The sequence below is a fragment of the Macaca mulatta genome, chromosome 15 (assembly GCF_049350105.2).
Source record: "Macaca mulatta isolate MMU2019108-1 chromosome 15, T2T-MMU8v2.0, whole genome shotgun sequence".
NCBI lineage: Eukaryota > Metazoa > Chordata > Mammalia > Primates > Cercopithecidae > Macaca > Macaca mulatta.
This window is the reverse complement of record NC_133420.1, coordinates 8710092-8732175: the sequence shown is the minus strand read 5'-3', so window position 1 is coordinate 8732175 and position 22084 is coordinate 8710092. Positions and strand designations below refer to the sequence as shown.

At 59.9% G+C, this 22084-nt stretch overlaps 1 protein-coding gene and 1 long non-coding RNA gene across 6 annotated transcripts in view; one reads left to right on the top strand and one right to left on the bottom strand.

Moving 5' to 3' along the window:
* Window positions 1-22084, bottom strand: part of VAV2 (vav guanine nucleotide exchange factor 2) — a 236621-nt gene that overhangs the window by 24460 nt on the left and 190077 nt on the right. For 4 of the 5 annotated variants that reach the window (XM_015116413.3, XM_015116415.3, XM_077965429.1 and 1 more), the window contains exons 7-14: window positions 21710-21778; window positions 20555-20655; window positions 10996-11095; window positions 9845-9940; window positions 8773-8841; window positions 5105-5191; window positions 2369-2454; window positions 1462-1594 (exon numbers count right to left, since the gene is read on the bottom strand). In XM_015116413.3, the coding sequence (XP_014971899.1) occupies window positions 1462-1594; window positions 2369-2454; window positions 5105-5191; window positions 8773-8841; window positions 9845-9940; window positions 10996-11095; window positions 20555-20655; window positions 21710-21778 (741 nt within the window). 5 annotated transcript variants of the gene reach the window in all.
* Window positions 5148-9714, top strand: LOC144334977 (uncharacterized). Its single transcript, XR_013405318.1, has 2 exons — window positions 5148-5212; window positions 5792-9714. It is a non-coding gene; the product is annotated as an uncharacterized LOC144334977 (long non-coding RNA).

Sequence of the window (22084 nt, the reverse complement as noted above, 5' to 3'; positions counted from 1 at the left end):
CGGAGCGGGATGGGAGGAGGAAAGACACAAGGAAAGAGAGAGGAAAAGGGGAGGAAGAGGGAGGGAGAGAACACAGAAAAACAAAAAGGATGATGGAGAACTGGAGAGAGACCGAGAAACCCCAGCCTCTCGCCCGAGCTCCAGCGACTGAGGGTCACGGGGTTTTCCTTTCACACTGTCTTCGTGGGTCTTTCATCATGAATACAAATCATTTCATCATCGGGAGAGGGAGAGGAGGACGGAGGACCAAGAAAACCAGGAGCCCAGGCCCTCAGGCCTCTGGGTCCCCTGGCTCCGGGCAGAAGTGCCAGCACCAGGCTGGGATGATTGAGGCAGGTGGGAGGACCTGGGCGCTAGGTGCTTACCATTTTCCCGTGAGACTAGGAAGCATGAGGAGAGGAGAGGAAGGGGGAGATGGTCAGTGAGAGGCTCAGCCCGGCCCCGTGGTGAGTGCCACGGTGTGGGGGCGCCAGGAGCCCTGGCAGGTAGGACACCCTCCAGTGCCCAGGTTGGGGGTGGGGCGATCAGTGGGAAAAGGACTTTCTTCCCCGAGTGTTGGCTGCTGGAGGCAGGGACTCGTGGGCCCGTTATTTGTCTTGGGTATCAGGGCAGGGAGGGTCACCCTCAACGGCTCATCCAGCCTGCACTCGCTGGGTCTGGACCAGGGCTACACTGCCAGCCCTGGACGCCAGGGCCCGGACTTTCAGAACATGGGCTCCTGACCCCCCGCCCCCCGCACCACCAGGGCTGAACACGGTAGGTGCTCAAGTGCCATGGGCAAAAGCCTCAGCTGAAGCAGGACTGAACCAGAGAGCCAGGCAGCAATAGCCCTGTAGCCATGGTCCTGCCCCACAGCAGGTTTGGCCCCACCCCATAGCCCTGGCCCCACCCCCTGGCAGCCACAGGCCCACCTCTGCAGTCCTGGCCCCGCCCTAGCAGCCACAGGCCCCACCCCTGCAGCCCTGGCCCCGCCCCAGCAGCCACAGGCCCCGGTCAGCTACATGTAGAGTCTTGGACAAGTCACAGCCAGACCTACCCACAGCCCTCCTCCAAGCACTGCAGGGTGGGACGGGAGAGGAAAGCCTGCTTGCTACAAGGGACAACATGGGCTAGAGTCAGGCTGGTCAGATGGAAAGCCGAGGTTGAAAGCCCCACCCTCGCTAGAGGCCTTGGGCAGGCCTCTCCCCTCTGCTCCAGTCGCCTCACTGAAGTGGGAGTGGGATTCTGGTCTCGCTCACCCATCTGGGGGGCGCTGGGCCCGGCGAGGAGCAGGGGTCATGATGGCGAGGCAGTGACTCAGAGGGGAGGCTTCCTGCAGGGTGAGGACGCTCACCCCAACCCGCCCGGCCAGCATCAGCGGCTGACTTCGAGTCCCCTTCCCTTGGGGTCTGGAACCCAGTGCCTCTCTCCAGGCCACCCCCACGTTCCTGGGTAGTGGGGGGCGGACCCGGAAGGCCCCACCTTCTTGACGTCCTTGTTGTTCATGGGGTCATCGGTCATCTTGTGGAAAAGCAGCTCGATGATCTCCTTGAGCTCGTAGCTGTAACCCTTCCGCTTGCAGACGATGACCACCTTGTCAAACAGGAACAAGTACCTGGGCCAGGCAGCGCAGCGGGGCGTCAGCACCCCGGCACTGTGTGCTCTGCTCTGAGGAGGCAGCAGGAGCTGAGCCTGGGGCTCTGGCACACGGCTCCCTCTCCAGGGGAGCCCTGCCCTCACCTGGCTCACCAGGCTAAATGCTGAGCCTCGGTCAGGTCTCGGCTGTTCCCACACTGCTTCTCCAGGAAGCTTTCCTTGGCTCCCTACCCTCGTGACTGAGGCTGAGCCACGAGCCCTTCAAGGGGCTGCTGCACCTGCCCCACGCGGGCCTCCCATGCAGCACTGAGCCCTGACGGCCACTCCCAGTTGGTTCCGCACTGGACTGGGAGCCTCAAGAGGGCGGGACCCAGATCTGCTGTGACCCCTGCCCCAGCGCACAGTAGGTGCACAAGGAGGGCCCTGGACAAGCCTGGGCCACCGTGGGCCTGGACGCTCTCTGGCAGTCATTTGGCAAAGAGCTCATCCAGCCACTCTAGACCTGTCTTGGGTCCCCGGAGGCGGAGCATTGGCAGTGAGAGGCCTGGCCCTCACCGACGGCTGCCCCAGCCCAGCCTGGTGCCCGCCACAGGCACGAAAGCCCCACTGCCGTGGCGCCCGCTCGCTGACGAGAAGGAAGGAAGCAATTAAAACTGAACAACACCAAGCCACCACCAGGCAGCTCTTTCCACAGGAAGGCCCGGCTTCCAGAGCCACTTAGGAGCGGCTCCCCGGCAGGGAGAGCCAGGCCCTGGCGGAATGCCACCCAGCCCACAGCACGCGCCCCGCTCACCTGTCCTGCTTGGTGTGGTTGACTATGGACCGGACTTTCAGTTCCCCGTCAATCTTTGGTCTTCCAAATTCCTCCAGTTTCACTTGCTGGGAAGAAGGAGAGGGGCCGTCAGCCGGGGCTGGAACAGGCCCAGTTCTCCTGACCACACGGGCAGGGCAGACTGTCGCGCACCGAAGGGAGCTCCCCACAGGCAGCAGAGGCGGGACAAAGGGAAACAGCCCCCCGTGGCTCCCAGCTGGTGCTCAGGATGGACGAGGGAGGGTGCAGAAAACTGGGAAGGGACGGGGCCTGGCAGCTTCTGTCCTTTCCCTGGCCAGCCCCGCCAAGGGGCTCCCTTCAGCCCTGGGGACAAAGGGCAATTGACGGCGCCGGTTCTGTTCACAAGCCGCCACTGTGTGGAGCCCCAAGCGGGACCCGGTCGGAAAAGCCAGACGCCCAAGCCCGAGAACCCACGTTCGGGAGAAAACAAACAGTGCCTATCTACTGCAGGGCGGGTGGGGCCGGGGTCCTGCTGAGGGTGAGGCTTTGACTCAGACCCATGTGGTTCGCTGAGGTTTCATTTTCGTTGTCTGTCTGGTTTTGTCTCTGACTCTTCTGGTTCAGAGAGAGTTTTTCTTGACATGTTCCCTGCATAGCTTTCAAAGTGTCCATGCAGACAGGAAAAGGTGGAGGAAAATGCTCTGAGACGTGAACAGGGCCCTGCCTGGGAGGTGCTCGAGACACGGGCTCAGCGTTTCCTTCCAAGGTCTCAGCCCGAGGCTGCAAGGACAGCTTTGGTGCCACGTAGCCTCAGTCAACTTACTCCAGGCCTCCGATCTCAGCTCTCACCACCTTCCCTGTGGTGATGGGATTCGAAGCCAGGACCGGGTACAGGGACTGGCTCATGAGGACGCTCGGCGCCTGCTGGCCATGCTGTTTGATTCTTGTTGTTGTCGATGTTTTTGAGACAGTCCCACTCGGTCACCCAGGCTGGAGTGCAGTGGTGCAATCATGGCTCACTGCAACCTCTGCCTCCTGGGTTTCAGAGATTCTCCTGCCTCAGCCTCCCGAGTAGCTGGGATTACAGGCACCCGCCACCACGCCTGGCTAATTTTTGTACTTTTAGTAGAGACAGGGTTTTACCACGTTGGCTAGGCTGGTCTCAAACTCCTGACCTCAAGTGATGCACCCACCTCAGCCTCCCAGAGTGCTGGGATTACAGGCATGAGCCATCATGCCCGACTTGTTCTTGTTGTTTAATGAACAAGTATTGCTCCTATGTAAAAACTTAAAAAACAAAACAAAATGAACTTTTCTCCTCACGTCCTGCTCACTGTACGCATTTGCAAATGCCTCGCGCAGGAGCTCATGGCAGCATGGATCCACAAGGTGCTGATGGCATGGGGTGTGGCCGTCCTCGGCCTCCTCTGCACCCACACACTTTAATTTATTTATTTTTTCTTTATTTTTTTTCTCTTTCTTGAGACGGAGTCTCACTCTGTCTCCCAGGCTGTAGTGCAGTGGCCGGATCTCGGCTCACTGCAAGCTCTGCCTCCCAGGTTCAGGCCATTCTCCTGCCTCAGCCTCCCGAGTAGCTGGGACTACAGGCGCCCACCACCTCTCCCGGCTAGTTTTTTTTTGTAACTTTAATTTATTTCTAAAATGAAAGATGAAGGGGGCAGTATCATAATGCCCTTCAGAAGCTTCTTTTTTTCTCTTTCATTGCCAATGTATCGCAGGTGCTCTTTTGTGCCCCGCGTTTGCCGAGGGCATTCTCTTCGTGCTGCTGGCACCGGGTGGGTGTGGCCTGGGCATCAGGGACCTTCCCCTGCCGGCTTCATGCGAGTGATCACCAGGGTGAAATGTTTGTGATTCACAACCAGGGGGTAATCCTGCCACCCAAAAGACCTTCTGGCAATGTCCAGAGGCATATTTGGTTGGCATCAGTTGAGGGGGTGGGGGTGCTACTGGCATCTGGTGGGTGGCAGCCAGGGACACGACTCCACATCCCGTAATGCACGGGGCAGCTCCCACGACCAAGAATGATCCGGCCCCAAACGCCAGCAATGCTGAGGCGGAGAATCCCGGGTGAGAACCGGCAGATCCTCGGGAAGTCCGCTCTGGTCAGCACAGACCAGGGAATGTGCTTCCTGGGGTGGTGCATCCCCTCTCCCCAGGCAGGACGAGGTGACTGACTCGGCAGCCCAAGCCTGGCCTCTGCAGGGCCAGGCTCTGGGGAGAGTCCCGGGAGGTGGTACCCCTGCCTGATGGAGTCCAAGGAGCAGAGGCGACTGCTGGCCCCACCAAGCCTAGGCCCAAACCCTGTCCATTGCCCCTGGAGGGGAGAGTCAAGGTGAGGGTGGGCCAGGGGTCCAGGGACCAGGGGGCGTCTCCTGCCCCTGGGAGCCACAGTTCTCCTCTTGGACTTGAAGGGATCTTCTGTCTAGGCTGCGGGGGAGAAAGGGGGCTGGGCAATGAATACAGTCCCTCCCCCACCCCTTCCCCATCCCCTCCCCTGCCCCCTAAGCACGGGCCGTCTTCAGTGCACAGGGCACTTGGGTTGGCCGTGGTGGGCAAGGGAGCATGGATGCTTGGGGGGTCTGAGATTGAACTCAGAAGCTGCCAGGCGCCACCCTCGCAACAGGCAGCCGTGGTGTGGCTGCCTGTGGAGCTCACTCAATACTGCAGCTGTGAACGTGACTTTATAGGTACCGTCCTCATCAACCTTCCCTAGCCTGAAGAGTCAGACCCACTCACCAAGTTTTCTATAGAACTCTGAAATTCGCTGATTTTCCTCAAGGTCTCCTTGTCCCGTTTAACTTCATTGATGTACATTGCTAAGTCCTTGAAAACAAGAGGCAGAGGGTGAGCAGGCTGTGCTGGGTGGGGGGTGTGTGTGTGTGAGTGTGGTGTGTGTGTGTGTGCACGTGTGTGAGAGCAAGCTGTGCGGGGTGGGTGGGGTGTGTGTGACTGTGTGTGCGCGAGCAAGCTGTGCGGGGTGTGTGTGATTGCGTGTGTGCGTGACTGTGTGTGTGTAAGCAGGCTGTACTGGTTGGGGTGTGTGTGTGTGACAGCGAGCTGTACTGGGTGGGGTGTGTGTGTGTGTGTGATTGTATGTGTGAGTGAGCTGTGCTGGGTGGGGGGTGTGTGTGACTGTGTGTGAGGGTGTATATGTGTGAGCAAGCTGTGATGGATGGGGTGTGTGTGTGTGAGCATATGTGAGTGTGTGTGAGCGGACTGTACTGGGTGGGGTGTGTGTGAGCAGGTTGTGCTGGGTGGTGTGTGTTTGTGTGTGTATGTGAGCAGGTTGTGCTGGGTGAGGTGTGTCTGACTGTGTGTGTGAGCAAGCAGTGCTGTGCAGGGTGTGTGTGAGCGTGTGTGTGCACACATGCACACACATGCAGGAGCTCAACCCCCAGGGACCTCCCCCGACCCTGCATCCAGGCGCTGGGCGTTTCTGGACCTCCTTCCTCCATCCTGCCGGGGAGGCTGCCCTCGAGACAGGACAGCTGAAAAGCATCACCTCCACATGACAGATGAGGAAACTGAGGCAGGGAGGGGAACACACTGACCGAGAGCCACACCTCGTCGGTGACAATACCAAGAGCCCCAAACTCCTGGCTGGTGCTGCTTCTTTCTACCCCATCGTGTGGTCCCTCTTAAACATCCTAACAGAGGGAAGCAGCCCTGTGTGTCGGAGCCACATCAGACCACAGAAGAGCCACCTAGGCTTGGGCTGACCTAGGTCCCCGTTCTTGGGAAGCTTCCCCCTCCCCAGCCTCTCCAAGCCACGGCCTTCCTTTGGAGCCTGGACAGAATGAGGGGTCAGGAAGTCCCTCTCTCCATGGGTCTGGCCATCCCCAATCCAGCGCCTGTCTGCCGTGCTGCAATCCTCGTGTTGGCCACCAGGGAGCAGTGCCCACTTCAGTCCAGACACAAAACACAGTATCTGGACCTGGGGCGCGTGGGAACCCAAGGGAGCCGGCCACGTGGGCGGTCCTGGCCCTGCCCACCCAGAGCAGCGGGTGGAATTCCCCAAAATGCAAGTGACCAGCCAGAGCCAGAGCTAGAGCCAGAGCCAGAGCCAGGTCGTCAGCAGGTTCCCATCCCTCCCGCCCTTCCTCGTTCCTAGAAGACTTCACAGTCGGCTCCCACCCACCCCACAGCGGGGAGCTTCCTGGGGAGGCTGCAGCACGCTGTCTGAAAGCGGTGTTTTGTTTTCTTGTCCACTTTAAAATGAGGAATAAATTCCCAGAGACAAGGACCCCAGTGGCGAGTCGAGAGCTTAGAACCCCCCCACCATGCACAGCCAACCCCAACAGCAGAAACATTATAACTCTGACTACCGTGGCCCCTGCGTGCACCTGGCCCAATGCCTGGCACGAAATAGGAACAGATGGAAGTTGCCCGAATGAATGAGCAGGTGAGGGAAATGTCTGTACTTTGATACAGAGGCAGGATTGCAGTCAGCTCATGGAGCTCAGACCTAAAACCGCAATTCCCCTGGAGACAAACCTCAGGGCCACAGAGGCACGGCGGCCGACTCTCAAAGACACTGCCTTACAAGGAGTGAGCTCTCAGTCCCGAGGGGAAATCAAGCCCAGGTACGGTGACGACTCCCAGAGTGGCTGCATGAATGACTTCCTATATAAACTGGGAATCGATCCAAAGACTTCTAAAATCCCCCCCAGCCCTGAAGTCTCATGATGAGGTTCGGTGGCTCTCAGAAAGGCAGACGCACACCTGCAAGTCACAGAGTACTTTGTGCAGCACCATGAGCTACACTCCTGGGAAACTGTCCCGTCGAGGGGCTCAGAGCCACCCGCCAGCCAGACACCGAGTGCTGAGAGTATGAAATGCAAGACCACATTCAGGGCCCGGGTGCACGGCCCACTGCACCTGCTGTCACTGTCTGAGGCCCCGAGGACACATCCGTGCTGGCTCACACACCGTGGCTCACAGCAGACAGGCCAGAGCAGGTGCTGGAGAGGGGCGGCCTGCGGGCAGCAGAGCTGACACCAAGAAAGTTTTGTCAGCCCGTCACGGCAGGAAGCTTTCCTGGAGCACTCCTCAGGGTGCTCGCTGCCGGTGGAGCCGAGCAGCACAGGAGCTGAAGGTCTCTGGGACCACCTCCCGTGCCCACACATGAGTAGCCCACAGGATTGGGAATCAATTTCTCCCAGAGCACAAGCCCTGCTCAGAGAACCTCCTAGCACCGGCGGCCAAGCACTGGTCTCCACTCCCATCCTGGCCCAACAGCAGCTATAAATGGAGACAGATTACAGACCCGCCCCCGCCCAGGGGGAGCTCCTTAAATGAGGTACCTTGGAAAGGAAACGGGGCCCACAGCCCCAGGGGCTGCCCAGAGGGCAGGTGCCAGGTATCAGAGGGCAGGACTGCAGCCCTGAGGGGGGTTGGCAGAGGTGTCCCGTGCTCCCCACGAGGGAGATGCTGGGGGAGCCATCATCCCTCCATCCAGATCCGGCTGGAGGGGACCTACCCCATGCCGGGTGCCATGCCTGGCCTGGGGACACAGGTGACCGTGGCTGACACAGGCCTGGCTGGGAAGGGGCTGGCATGAACAACTGTGTCCAGGAGTAAGAGTGCCACCCACGGGGAAGCCAGTTCCCTGAGGATGGAACCCAGTCAGGGGCGATCCTCCCTGGAAAACGTCCTGTCCATGGCGAAGGCAGGATGAGCAGGACGCAGCCAGGTGACGACGAGGAGGGTGCACCTGAGACAACATGCGGACCCGGGGAAATGCAGGGCACGTGCAGGAGCCTGGGAGAGATCAAATCTGCCTGGAACTGTGGTGAACACAGCTGCAACATTGGGGGCAAGTATCCTGCAGGCCTGGAGTGCCAGAGTGAGGAGCCTATGCCTGCTTCATGGGCAGAGGGAGCCATGGAAGGTTTCGGAGCAAGGGAGTGACATCAGCTAAGCTCACTCGGACAAGGGGAGAAAGGGAGGCATGGCTGGCTTGGTGGGGGGTAGGGGGGTCCTTGAAACAGCCAGGAGTGAAGCTCCCCAGGCAGGTAGCAGAGAGATGGCCCTGGGGTAGCATTTTAGAAGCAGAAGGCTCAGAGCTGAGAGTGAGAAGCACTGGGCCAGAAAGCCCAGAACGGAGGCGAGTGCCTGGGGGAAAGCAGGCGGGGGGAGGTTCAAGGGAGGTCTTGTTGGATACGTGAGGTTAGGACCCGGGACACCTGAGGGGGCACCTGACCTGCAGCGCCCTCCACCCGTCACCTCCACCTCCTGTGGGTCTCACCCCCTGCCCTGCCCCGCCCCAACTCCTGCTGTCCCAGGAAAATGTCTATAGTCACAATCGCGGCTTGTTAATGAGCCCAGTTCTAGTCCAAGACCACGCGGGCACGCTGTGCTAAGCCACGCGATGGCTTCTCCCCTGCCTCAGTTTACCCACTCACCTGCATAGCTTCCAGTGCTTCTTTGAGCTGCTGCCTCTCAGGCCGTTCCGCAGAATGGCTCAGAAGCTCCTGGAGCGGGGAGAAGAGTGTCATGTGTTACCACTCGGGGGTCCTGGCCTCTGCCCTGGCCCCTACCCAGTGCAGGGGGTGAGCGCAGAACAAAGTCCTCAGAGGAAATCCATCCCCACCTGCCAGCCCAGGCTGGGTTTGGCTGCCCACCACCAAAGGACAGAGAGTGACCCCTCCACAGGGGGACACCCCACTTCTTGGCAGGGCACTCCCAGATCTTGTGGATAAAGGAAGGGAGTGACCGTGAGAAGGGACATGAAGGCAGCAAAAAGCAAGGCACTGAGGCAGCAGTTCACGGGAAAAGGCCTCACAAGGTGGCTGGCAGGAACCACCGCCTTCCCTCCCAGGTCCTTCTTTCCTGAAGCTCTTCCATTTCCATTTCTGCTGTGGCCACCAGGAAGCTCAGAGATCAACCACAGTAGCATTCTCTTTTTTTTTTTTTTTGAGACGGAGTCTCGCTCTGTCGCCCAGGCTGGAGTGCAGTGGCCGGATCTCAGCTCACTGTAAGCTCCGCCTCCCGGGTTCACGCCATTCTCCTGCCTCAGCCTCCTGAGCAGCTGGGACTACAGGCGCCCGCCACCACGCCCGGCTAGTTTTTTGTATTTTTTTTAGTAGAGACGGGGTTTCACCGTGTCAGCCAGGATGGTCTCTATCTCCTGACCTCGTGATCCGCCCGCCTCGGCCTCCCAAAGTGCTGGGATTACAGGCTTGAGCCACCGCGCCCAGCCCACAGTAGCTTTCTTATTCCTGGTGTGAGGACACAGTTCTGTCTCCTTCAGTTTTCTGACCTCAATAGTGACTTGAGTCGTCTTCCCATGTATATTTACTGTGATAATCGTTCATCGCACGCATTGAACAGTGAGAATGAGCTAAGCACAAACTGATTTGTTTATATTCAACTTAATCTGTCTGTGGGCTGCATCCCACACCCCCTGGAAGCTGCCGGCCCTCATCTGACTCCAGCAGTGATGACCCCACAGGCACCCGGGGCCCAGAGCCTCACCTTCAAGAGCAGGTGGTATTTGAGCACCCTCTGCATGGGGACCACCAGCAGGTCTTGTAGTTTAAATTTTCCATCCTGGACCTTCAGCGTGCACTCCTGGGAGGGTGACGGGGTGATGGGAGAGCCCTCCCTGAGGAAAGCCTGAATCCACCCATCTGTACCCCCGCCCACAGAAAGGGGAGACCTAAGCCCAGAACTCGGGCCCAGACGTTTGGTTCTTCTCTAGCCAGGCTCCCAGAACCAGCAGTCCATGCACCCGGTGTGTGCAGACGGATGGGCTTCACAACACGTGGGTGGGGGCGCGCCACCTCTCCCACCCTGCTGTGTCTGCACTGGCCAGACCGGGTCGCAGTGAGACACGTGCGATGCTACAGGAACCCTCCCGGGGCGCCTGCTGAGCCGGCCTGGATGTGGCTTTGACTCTTCCGCCAGGCCAGGTCCTTTGGAGAAGGGCAGCAGGGCATCCCCCGTTGACCAGCCCCTCTCTGGTCTGGCCTCTGGGAGATGCAAGGTGGAGCACCAGCTTGCACTGAGCTGTGGGGGCCACTCCCAGGAACCAGGGTGTTCCCCCATTCATTGTCTGGACTTGGGGGGCATCGGGCATCTCCACTGGGGGACCACGCTGCCTCCACCACTGCTACAGCCAGAGAGCTCTACACCAGGCTCCATGCAGAAAACAGGGCGTACTGACCAGATGGAGCCTGGAAACTCCAGCTGGGAACAGGAGGGTCTGGGAGGGGCTCACGTGAGAAACTAGATGTTGATAGAGACTCGCCCTGGGCCTGGGGTGAGGATGCATGAGGGGTGGGTGGCCCCACGGTTCCCAGCAAATGTTACCCGGGGCTCCCTGAGGTCAGCAGAGGCCAGGGTCAGGGTCAGCCAGAGCCCCCAGCTGAGTTAGATTCAGTCCCAAGGCCCTTTCTCCATGGGGAGTCTCGCTGTGTCCTGGCCTGGGATGGTGACCTCCACCCGACCCCATCCCCAACCCAACACAATGCAAAAAAGAAAAATCTACAAAAAACCATTACATCACCACCCCCGTCACCACCTTCCCAACAAACGGGCAAGAGAGAGGCTGGTACCTAATGAGCTCCGGCCTGCAAGCTGCAACCTCAGGGCCAGGGCCAGGGCCAACGCCTGGCAGGACTTACCTCGACTTTCTGCCTGAAGTCCTCCCGGCTGGCCAGGAGCTGGTTCAGAGTGTTCTGGGCGTGCTCCATGTGGCTGCAGTACTCCCCGTAGATCAGGAGCCTGGACAGTGCACACACACGCACACACACACGGGTTTAATGAGCGGCTCGGGGCTGCAGTGAGCCCGTCCATTTTTCCCAGCAGGCTGTAGGTGCGCAACCAACAGTCCCCTCCGCTGACAGCTCCCTGCGCGTGGACATATTCGACGGCCAGGAGGCTGCTTTACCCTTCCTGAAATGCTACCGGGCCACAGGACCGCTGCCGGCATGCTGGGAGAGGGGGTGCCCCGCTCTTCCTGAGTCCCAGGTGGTTCTAGGTCAGGTCCCGGCTGGGGATGCAGGGTGGAGCTCTCAACACCCCATCCCACCCCCGAAAAAGGCCAACACTGGAGGAAAGAGAAGCCCCTGGCATCCCCCCAGGAAGGAAGACCCCAGGAGGGCTCAGACTCTTGCCCCTAGGCCCTGACCACCGAGGCCTGTGCTGGCTCAGGGCTCACCCTGGTGCTGTGCCAGGTGGGGAACCCCCAAGTGTCACCCTTGGTGCTTCTACATGGTCCCTGAATTCCACAAGCAGGGGACAACAGCAGTCAGTGACGGCCCCCTCCTCACCAGGGATGCAGGCAGTCATGTGGCCCCCGGACCTGGGAGGACCAGCAAAGTCCCAGGAGGATGCCCAGGAGGCCGGCCCTCGTGTCCTGCCCACCGCCTCCTCCTGGCCCCGGCATCGCTCTCTCCCGGCCACTCTGATTCCCACTTCAGTGCCTTGTGCTGGTCTCTCCAGCCACAGTACCTTCTCCCTTGCCCTGCACTGGATCCGCATCTCTACAGACTGGAACCCAGGGTTCCCGGCCTCTGGAGCCTCAGGGTCTTAGGTTACCAGCCTGAAATTTCATCTTTAAAACCCTGTCACCGGCCGGGCGCGGTGGCTCAAGCCTGTAATCCCAGCACTTTGGGAGGCCGAGGCGGGCGGATCACAAGGTCAGGAGATCGAGACCACAGTGAAACCCAGTCTCTACTAAAAATACAAAAAATTAGCCGGGCGCGGTGGCGGCGCCTGTAGTCCCAGCTACTCAGGAGGCTGAGGCAGGAGAATGGCGGGAACCCGGGAGGCGGAGCTTGCAGTGAGCCGAGATCGCGCCACTGCACTCCAGCCTGGGCAACAGCGTGAGACTCCGTCTCAAAAAAAATAAATAAAAAAAAAAAAAATAAAACCCTGTCACCCCACCAACAGGGCAGTCCCGAAGAAGAAGAACCACGCCAGGTGACCATGTTGGTGACAAGAAGGATGACAAGAGCCACCACTCGCCGAGGCAGCTGCTGCCCGGTGCTTTGCCGACAAGCCTGACGACCTTCTCTGCCCATTTGTAAAGATGGGTGTGATCAGCTCCACCCTTCAGGCAGGGCGACTGAGGCCTCCATGAACTTGCTAGGAGCTGACAGTCTGGCCTGCAAGGCTAGGCCGGACCCAGCGTCCTGGTGATGTGCTCTCTGGCAGGGCTGCGTCTTAGTGTCTGGAGGCTTCCCTGGCTCAGGAAGCCCAGTGCAGGCTCTCGGGACCAGGTCACCATGGCCTCTGGGCCATTTCTCTTTCCATCATGAGAGCTGCTTTGCTGTAGGGCACCCGGCCTGGGGCTCGGGGCAGGCAGCGGGGCCTGTAGCTTGGCTTTTGTGGAGGGCGGCCCTCAGGAAGAAGCGTCCTGATCGTGGCATCTAGATGCAGGGACAGGTTTCCATCCATGTGGCTCTGCCACGTGGGCCCTAGACAGGCCCCACTCCCCACACCTCTGGGGTTTTGGACCATGCAATGCTCACTTTCTTTCCAACTCTTGGCGTTCTGGGCTCATACAAACACAACAGTGGCTGGGAACACACTTTCTGCCCAGGGAGCACATCCCTTTGTTGCTGGCTCAGGCACACGGACAGGCATCTTGACACACTTCCCACTCCCAACAAATGCTCAAGAGGCTGTCCTCACCGCAGCCAGGGGCGACAGAGGCCCTGACACCCTCCGAGCGCTGCACGTGGGGCCCAGTGGCTGGTACCTCCTCAGGCCGCCCGAGAATCCTCCCTCACAAGCCTGCAGGGACATTTCTGGCATGCGAGGCTGACGGTCCACCACTCTGATAAAGGACCTGAATCTGCTCGAAGCTCACCTGGCCCAGCCACAGTCAAGCAAAGCACCCGTGGCCGGTCCCACAGGGCCCACATGTGGAGTCTGTACGGGTGTGTCCCGTGTCCACAGATCTGGGAGGTCTGCACGGAAGCATCACCATCATTGCAAAGGGCCTGCCTCCTGACTGGTGCCGGGGCCGTGTGTTGACCGGGAGCCACTTTAAATGGGAACCTGCCCCCTGGTTTCCACCTAAATGAGTCTGTTATTACACTGATGATCATTTTCATATAAAAGTTGGTGAAAACCTATCATCTCCGGAAGCAATCAAGAAAAAGGTTTTTCCCCTTTAAAAAAAAATGAACAAGCCGGGCGCGGTGGCTCAAGCCTGTAATCCCAGCACTTTGGGAGGCCGAGACGGGCGGATCACCAGGTCAGGAGTTTGAGACCAGCCTGGCTAACACGGTGAAACCCCGTCTCTACTAAAAAATACAAAAAACTAGCCGGGCGCGGTGGCGGGCGCCTGTAGTCCCAGCTACTCGGGAGGCTGAGGCAGGAGAATGGCGGGAACCCGGGAGGTGGAGCTTGCAGTGAGCTGAGATCCGGCCACTGCACTCCAGCCTGGGCGACAGAGCGAGACTCCGTCTCAAAAAAAAAAAAAAAAAATGAACAAAAGTTTCAGAAGCCCCTGGTAGAGTAGGAGAAGGGAGAAGGAACAGAGGGACATTTAAGAGACCACCGGACAGCCTGAAAAGTGAGCCTACAAGACACTGAGCCCTAGCGGCTGCCTGCACCTGCCCCGCTCCAGATTGGTGTTTTCTCCACTCTAAGAGAATGATCAGAGCCAGGCACAGAAGACACGCCACACACACTGGGCATCACTTGGTGCCAGGACCTGAGCTGGAAGCTCTGGGACTGTGACTGTCGCCGTTCTACTCATGGGGACACTGAGGCTCAGAGAGGCCCGTAGCTGAGAAGGGACTCACACCAGCAGTCACTGACCCCAAAGCCCAGGTCCTTGGGCTGCACTCCTGCCTCCTGGCCGTGCCTCCCATCTGATGATGACACCAGCCCACAAGCACGGCAGGAGGTCCAGGGAGACCCGGAACCCGAAGGCCCCCCAGCCCACCCCTGTGGCCCCTTTGAAAAGTGCCCCTGACCTGGCCTAAGGACTCCAGGTGGGGAAACCAGGGCAGGTGATGAACTTTGAGGCTTTCAGAGCTTCCCAAGATCACCTAGAGGTGGGAGGGGGAGTCTGGGCTGGGGAGGCGGAAAGCCAGAGCCCCCATCGAGGGGTCCTCCCTGCATGGAGCCGTGTCTGCTGCTGCTGCTGCTGGGGCTGGGGCCACGCTCGGGCAGGAGGGATCACGTGAGACCACACTGCCTGACTTCCCACCAGGCATGGGCTCAGCTGGAAGCTCTGGGACTCTGACTGTTGCCATTCTACCCATGGGGACATTGAGGCTCAGAGAGGCCTGTGCTGAGAAGGGAATCACACCAGCAGTCACCAACCCCAAAGCCCAGGTGCTTGGGCTGCAGTGCCCTGCCTGCTGGCTGTGCACCACCGCAGACTCGGCTTCAAGCATTTCAGGTGAGCTGGGCGCAGTGACGGCCCCAGCCCCTCTCCATCAAGGGAAGTCTTCATGTGGGTGGAAAAAGCACCCAACTGAAGCCCAGTGGATAACATGCCTGGTACCAGCAGCTCTAGCGTGGCTGAACCAGCCTTGTGAGCTCCCCGTTTCAATTTCACACCAGGTCACCTGAGGTTTAGGCGGACGAGGGGCCGGGGTGCGGATTCCAGCCTTACTATCCTTACACCATGCCCCACTGGGAACGCCCCCACCAGCCACAGCACCGCTGAGCCGGCAGCCTTCTCCATCTGGCAAACTTCTACTCATCCGTCAAAACCCTCCCTATCATTGCCCCTTCTGTGCCACCTTCTTCACCTCAACCCCTGCCCCAGCAGGGCCAGAGGGAAAAGCAAAGAGATAGGTCAAAGGGCAGCAGGTAGAGGGCTGTCCAAAGTCAGTGGGAGCCCAAAGAGGAGGCTGCCCTGGGTGATCCCCGCCCCCCAGCTCTGAGCTCCTGCAGTGGGTCTCACTCCTCCCCATGTCCCAGCACCCAGCCCGGAGCCTGCCTGCACCAGGCACTCACACACGGCTGTGAGTGGCCACAGCCACAAGCCTGGACACAGGTCCTTCTATCCATTTGATAAAAGGATACAGGGGGTGGGAGTAGGGGGAACGGCAGACACTTGCAGCAAACAGGAGAAGGAGAACTACTCCTGGGGAAAGACACACAGACCTCCATGAAGAACCCAAAAGGGCCCTGGCCATGGGAAGTGCTTCACACCTGGGCTCACTGCATCCTCATAGAACCACTTTCAGGACAGGGGCCCTGAGGCTCAGAGAGGTGACATGACTTCTGAGGTCGCCCAGCAAGAACAGATTCCAAAGCGAATGCACGTGGCTCCCAACCCTGGCCCTTAGGGCCCCAGCGTGAGGCCTCTGCAGAGAGACACTCTCTCCGTTGAATCCAGAAGGGCACTCAAGGGACCCGCGCCCTCTCTCACCCGACCCAGGTGCAGAGCAGATGCCAGCACCTGCACACCCCAAGCCCCACTGACCACGGGCAGCTGGCAATGGAGAGGGCCTCGGACCAGAACTCGGCTGCAGTGGGTCCACCAGAGCCTCACACTGTGACCTTATTTGGTCACGATACAGATGCAATCAAAGTAAGGACGCATGAGGCCATGCTGAAGGAAGGTGGCCCTAAATCCAACGACAGTGGCCTCAGAGAACGACACAGAGATGTGGGGAGGCCATGTGGAGACGGGGACAGAGAACGAAGCAGCCACAGCCAGGACGCCCGGGCCCCCAGCAGCTGCAGGACATAGGAAGGATCCCCCTGGAGCCTCTGCAGGAAGTACGACCCGGGCATATCTGGACTTTGGCTCAGTGAGACTAATTTAGGATTCTGGCCTCCAGAATGGAGTCATCTCTGTTATTTCAAGCCACCATATTTGCGGTCATTGTTACAGCCAAATCAGGTCACTCACAAGGACGCCTTCACCCTCCGTCCACACCACCAGGTCACTCACAAGGACGCCTTCACCCTCCGTCCACACCACCAGGTCACTCACAAGGACGCCTTCACCCTCCGTCCACACCACCAGGTCACTCACAAGGACGCCTTCACCCTCCGTCCACACCACCAGGTCACTCACAAGGACGCCTTCACCCTCCGTCCACACCACCAGGTCACTCACAAGGACGCCTTCACCCTCCGTCCACACCACCAGGTCACTCACAAGGACGCCTTCACCCTCCGTCCACACCACCAGGTCACTCACAAGGACGCCTTCACCCTCCGTCCACACCACAGGATTCTGAACACCTGCCACATGCCAGGCAGCAAGGGCCACAGAGTCCCCAGGGGGCACAGTTTGACTTCTCCCCGAAAAATGGAGAGAAAATGACGGTGACTCCAAGCCTATTGGAGGAAGTCAGTTAAGGAGGCAAAAGTTTACAGGCCTTAATTCTAACCACTTTTACTACTATTAAGAAAAAGGAGCCAAAACTTGGAAATAAGGCAGCACACGGGGGCACACATGCACGCACACACACACACGTGTACACGTACACACACACAAGCACACACACGCACACACATGACTTCATGCATTCCTGGTCTGGCTGGAGCACCTCTCGGGGGCAGCCTCCTCTGGCTCCGGCTGACTCCTCCCCTACAGAAAGTTGTTCAGGCACAAATGATTTCTGTCCTGCCAGAGGACATGGCCCCAAAGGTCCCAGGGTGGTCACCTTGCAAGGCACAGCCCACCGTGTCCAGGGTCTTGTCCTACCTCCCCTCTCTGCTGACAAGCTGTGTGAGTTGACAGACGCGTGGCCTCGTTCGTGAGTTGACAGACCCGTGGCCACAGCTCCGTAGGTATTTGTGTGAGGGTCATGGTTTTTAACTTTCTGAGTACGTTAAGCTCTGACCCCACTACACAGCGCACAAATGCCTCCTCCAGAGACCCCTGTCCTCTGCCCATTTTCCTCACGGTGTCACCTCTGCCTCCAGTCCACAAAGCTCCAACCTCTCAAGATGCCCAGGGACAGGCCAGCGCGGGTTGAGGGCCACAGGCCATGGGCTCGGGTACGGACCAAGCATGCAGGAACAAGCGGGTCCACGGCTGAGCTGCCAGCTCTGGCCTCCGTTTCCCCATCTGGGAAGTGGGGGTTAGACAGAGCGGGAGCTAAGGCTTCTTGACTTCAGAGGTTCCCAAAGGCAGCCCTGCCAGAGGAGGTGGCCAAGCCAACCCCTACCGGGGGTTTTGAGGTGGACCATGGCCAGGGACTCTCCCCGCAGGCAGTACCCCGGAACCACCCAGCCTTGGACTTCGGGTAGGAACCATCCACAGCGCAGCCTCACTCGTTCCAGGATTCCGAGCGAAGTCTCGGTACACCAAAGCGCTCGCCTGTCTTGGATCCTTCATCTCCAAACGCACAGGGAAATCCCATGCCACCCCAGGGGAGGAGGGCATGGCCTTCATCTTGTTCTGTTCCGCGTTCCTCCCAAAAGTGCTTGTGCAAAGCTCCACAGAGAGCGCCTCTTGACAGTCCGTGGCCTTCCGGCGGGGCTGCCAGCTCCCTGAGGCCGTTCCCTTTGTAGCTCTCCTGCCTCCACGTCCCCGTATGCCCCCACTCCCCCAGCATGACTCACCGCCTCACTCAAAGAAGCCACCAGAGGCTGGACTCCAGGCCCAGCCTGGCCAGCCCCAGCCACAGAGAAAAAACCACATGGCTCTGTCTTACATCCAGAGCTGCAGAACGCAAGCTCCTTCCCAAGGCCCAGTGTCCCTCGGGGTGGGCGATGCCCCTTTTTAGGCCTACAGGGAAAGGCTAAGAGGAGCTCCTGCCTTGTCTGAGGACCAAGGCTACATTCATAAAGGTATAACGTCAAAAAGAGGGAGGTGACTGTCCCCTGCCACTCAGTGCTGGTCACGCCACACCGGGACACTACTCCACCCTTCACCCCTGACGAGCTGCCAGACCCTGTCACAAAGCCCCTCAGCAGCTTCCTCGTGCCCTTGCTTTAAAAAAGAAACATTCTAAATCCTTGCCTTGGCCTGGAAGCCCCTGCAGGACCCTCCAGTCCTTCCCTAGAGAACTGCCCCTTTCCTACTGGGCTCCTGCCTCTCACCTTCCCCCAAGCTTCTGCTCCCCCACCCGCCTTGCCCCACCCCTGCAGGACTGTGTTCAAGGGGACCCGTCCTCGGCTGCGCAGCCCTCACGGGTCTCCTGGGCTCTCCAGCAATGCCACAGCGCCCCCGAGCCCCTCTGTCTTGTCTTGGTTCTCATCCCTCCCAGCCAGTGAGAGGCCAGTAGCTCTGTTCACTGCGTATCCTCGGTCCAGAGCTCAGTAGCCGTACACAGCAAGCACCCTATAAAAGCTTCAGGACTCATCCAGCAAGCGAGAACCAGGACCTTGGGGCCGACTCCACAGTGAGAGGAACGGGGCAGAAAAGCTGGATGCTGGGATGGAACCACGATGACTTGGTGATGAGCTTTGATGAAACGCTGCCAGCCCCCTTCCCCAAACAGACCCTGACTGACGGGTCCGGCCACGAGCCTCGCTCCCAGGAACGAAGCCGCCTGTCCACAGAGCTCTTGGGCCGGGCCTGTGACTGGATGCACTGCCCACACTGCAGTGGCACTCCAAGGCAGAGATGCCCGCTGTTCCTGGGCGGGAACCACGCATGCAAGGTCCTGCTGGTGGGACGGGGCCAGGGGTGTCACAGGGCAGCCTGACTGCGAAGGGAGGCTCCTGGGAGATGGCAGGCTATCCCCCCTGTCACTCCACCTCACAACCAGCCATTCCTGCTCTGGCACTTCAGCCTTGAATGGGCCTCGAAGTAAACCCCGCTTCATCTGTGGCTCCCTCCCTTCCTGGCCGAGGGACAGCACGAACAAGGCACTGAGAAGGTCCGCTGTACCCCACACCTGGTACACTGGGCCGACGGCCAGTGCGACCCGCCAGCTGGGCTCTATCGGCTCACCGGCAGGTGAAGGGAACACCTTGCTGGGGCAGGTGAGGGAGCTGTCCTCCCCCGACCCCTGCCCACTCTTACCCCTCCGGGGCTGGCCAGTGTGCTCACACCTGCTGGGCCTCGTCAGCTCTCCTGGTCACCTCTGCCACCTGACCACAAGCACTGCCTGCTCCCTCGCGTCTCTGGGAACCCCCGAAGCCATGGCCCCTGGAGAGCAGGCTCCGGGACCCTCCTCACTGCGGAGGGGGGAGCGCCTTTCCCGGAGCTACGGAGCACACGGGGAAGCACCTGCAGGATTTCCCAGGCAACGCGCCTGAGAATCCAGCCCTGGGCCTGTCCCCGGCTGCCCGGACAGGGAGGGGTGCGAGCTGTGCTGACGACCACCTGGCGGACGACGCAGGGGACCCTCCTAGAGATGAGGGAGGGATGGACCTGGGCACCCAATGCCTGGCCCAGGGCCGTGTGGTCAGATGCGCCTGTGGGGTCTTCTACAACTCCCCAGGCTCCACAGCAGACCCTTCCAAGAGTGGACCCCGGACATGGTATTTGTAACAAGCTCTCCAGAGGCTCTAGTGAGCAGCCAAGTTCAGGACGCATTAGCATAGACCCCTTCGGACACCTCCAAAGGATCTCCAAGGGACAGAGAGCTTGGCACTGTCCCCTGATGGGGCTCTCTCGAGACTTCCATGGCTGGAAACGCCATCTCCCCAGCCTCCGACAGCCTGGGCATCGGCTAAGCCCCAGAAACGCCACCTCCCCAGCCTCCGACAGCCTGGGCATCGGCTAAGCCCCAGAAATGCCATCTCCCCGGCCTCCAACAGCCTGGGCATCGTCTAAGCTTCACGTGCCACCTCCTTTCATCCTTGTCTGCATCCTAACTTTAAAGAACCACCCACAAAGGCACAGAAGGGAGAAGCAGGGGCCCAAGATCTCCACTGGGACAGCCAAGCCACTCGGATGGCAACCCCTCACAGCTAGTTAGAAACGTCCAGAATCCTGATCCTGCCCCTGCCGAGCTCCCACAGTATAGTAGGCTCCACGTCCTCTCCATCAACCAGGCTGCGGCTCAGGGTGGGCGGTATCCTCAACAAGGGAGGACGGGGTCCAGAGCTCCCACAGGACAGGAGCCTGGCTCTGCATCCTCTCCATCAACCAGGCTACGGCTCAGGCTGGCTCTGTACCATCTCCATCAACCAGGCTGCAGCTCGGGGTGGGTGGCATTCTCAACAAGGGAGGATGGTGTCCAAAGGGGGCAGCCCCTGTCTCGGGACACCCCAAAACCTGAGAGTTCCACTTGCATAAACTCTCCCGCAGACAGGGAGGGGCCAAGGAGCCCCAGAGGGCCAGCAGCCACTTACCTTTCCTTGAAATCGAGAAAGACCTTGGCCAGCGTGCTGCCCCCCACCATCATGGACACGTCGATGGCCCTCAGGAAGCTGTGATGCACCTTGATCAGGTCCTGGGTTGAAAAAGAGCCGTGAGTGCCTGGCCAGGCCCACCCAAGGCTAGACAGGAGCGCCACCCTTAAGGCATCCTTGTGGTTCTGTGGTTCCTGTCAAGGGGCTGAGGGGCCCAGGTGCTGGGCCTGCACCCCACATATCTGTGCATGCCAGGGTGTGATTCCGGTAGAAGACTCTATGGCAATGGCGCACAGAAGAGCCAGTGCGTGTGGGAGGGAAGCCGCCCTCGGCCCGCATCAGCCCATCTGATACACAGCGGCCGACTCAGGGCAGGCTCTGCAGACAGAGTGGGGTGGCACAGGGCAGTACCCTTGTGTCCAGGCCACACCGCAGGACCCCCATCCCCACCCCAGGCCTCTTTCTGTCTGTGGTCCTCCATCCGGACCACAGCTCAAGGCCAGATGAACTCTGGGTCAGAGGCACAGACTACAGGAAGCTCTGGGGTCCAAGCCAGCCTCATCCAGGGCAGAGTGACCAGAGCCCACCCTTGCAGCTAATGAGACGCCCAGGGGGGCAGGACACAGCCACCGCATGGGCTGCTGGCACCTGTGGCCACCAGGCCAGGAGGAAGGGCCAGGAGCAGCGTGTCCCCGGAGGAAGCCCACCCACGCGTGGCCGCCGGAGCCTGGTGCCAGCACCCTGCTCTGCTAACCACGTCAGGGTGACTCTGCATGGGGAACTGCCTTTCTATGACTGCGTTCAGACACCCGCAGGGCCGGCGAGGGGGTCTGCTCAAAGGGGTGGACGGACACGTTTCTCTCTGGCCGCTGACAAAAACGTCATTTACATTCTCAGGGTCATCCGTGCCTCCAGCCATGCACGTCAGTGCCGCCCTCACCCGCAGACAAGGGGAGCTCAGAAACCTGCTACCCTGGCTCCTAAATCCAAAGACCGTGGAGAGAGGGGTGGGGGCTCCTCCTTCCAGCCAGCACAAGCCACAGCGGAGCTGCAGGGGTGCAGTTCTCCAAGGCCCTGGGGACAGCGGCACATGTGTGGCCAGTGCCGAGTTAGAGCCCAGAGCCCGGCATGAGCGAGGGGGGCCAGGACCCTTACCTCCAGGTTAATGAAGACAGCCGCCATGTCCGCCGGGCTCAGCACCAGCCGCAGAGGGCTCATGTAGTTCTGGAAGAGAGAAGTCCACCACTGCCACCCCGCTGTCGTCGCCCACCCTCTCAAGGTCACAGCTGCCGGGGGAGGGTCCCTGGGGCAGCTCCGAGGCAGGCACACTGGGGTGCTCCATGCTTACTGGGGTACACCTGCGTACTGGCCACATCGGGCTCCATTCTCTGGGGGTGAGTTCAGGGCAGGGAGGTGTGTGGGGGTAAAGGTTCTAATGCTCCCAGCATGACGGGGGCAGCGTCCTGTGATGGCCACTCATACACAGGGTGGACGTGGGCGCTATGGCTGCTCTGAGGTGGGCATTGGGGT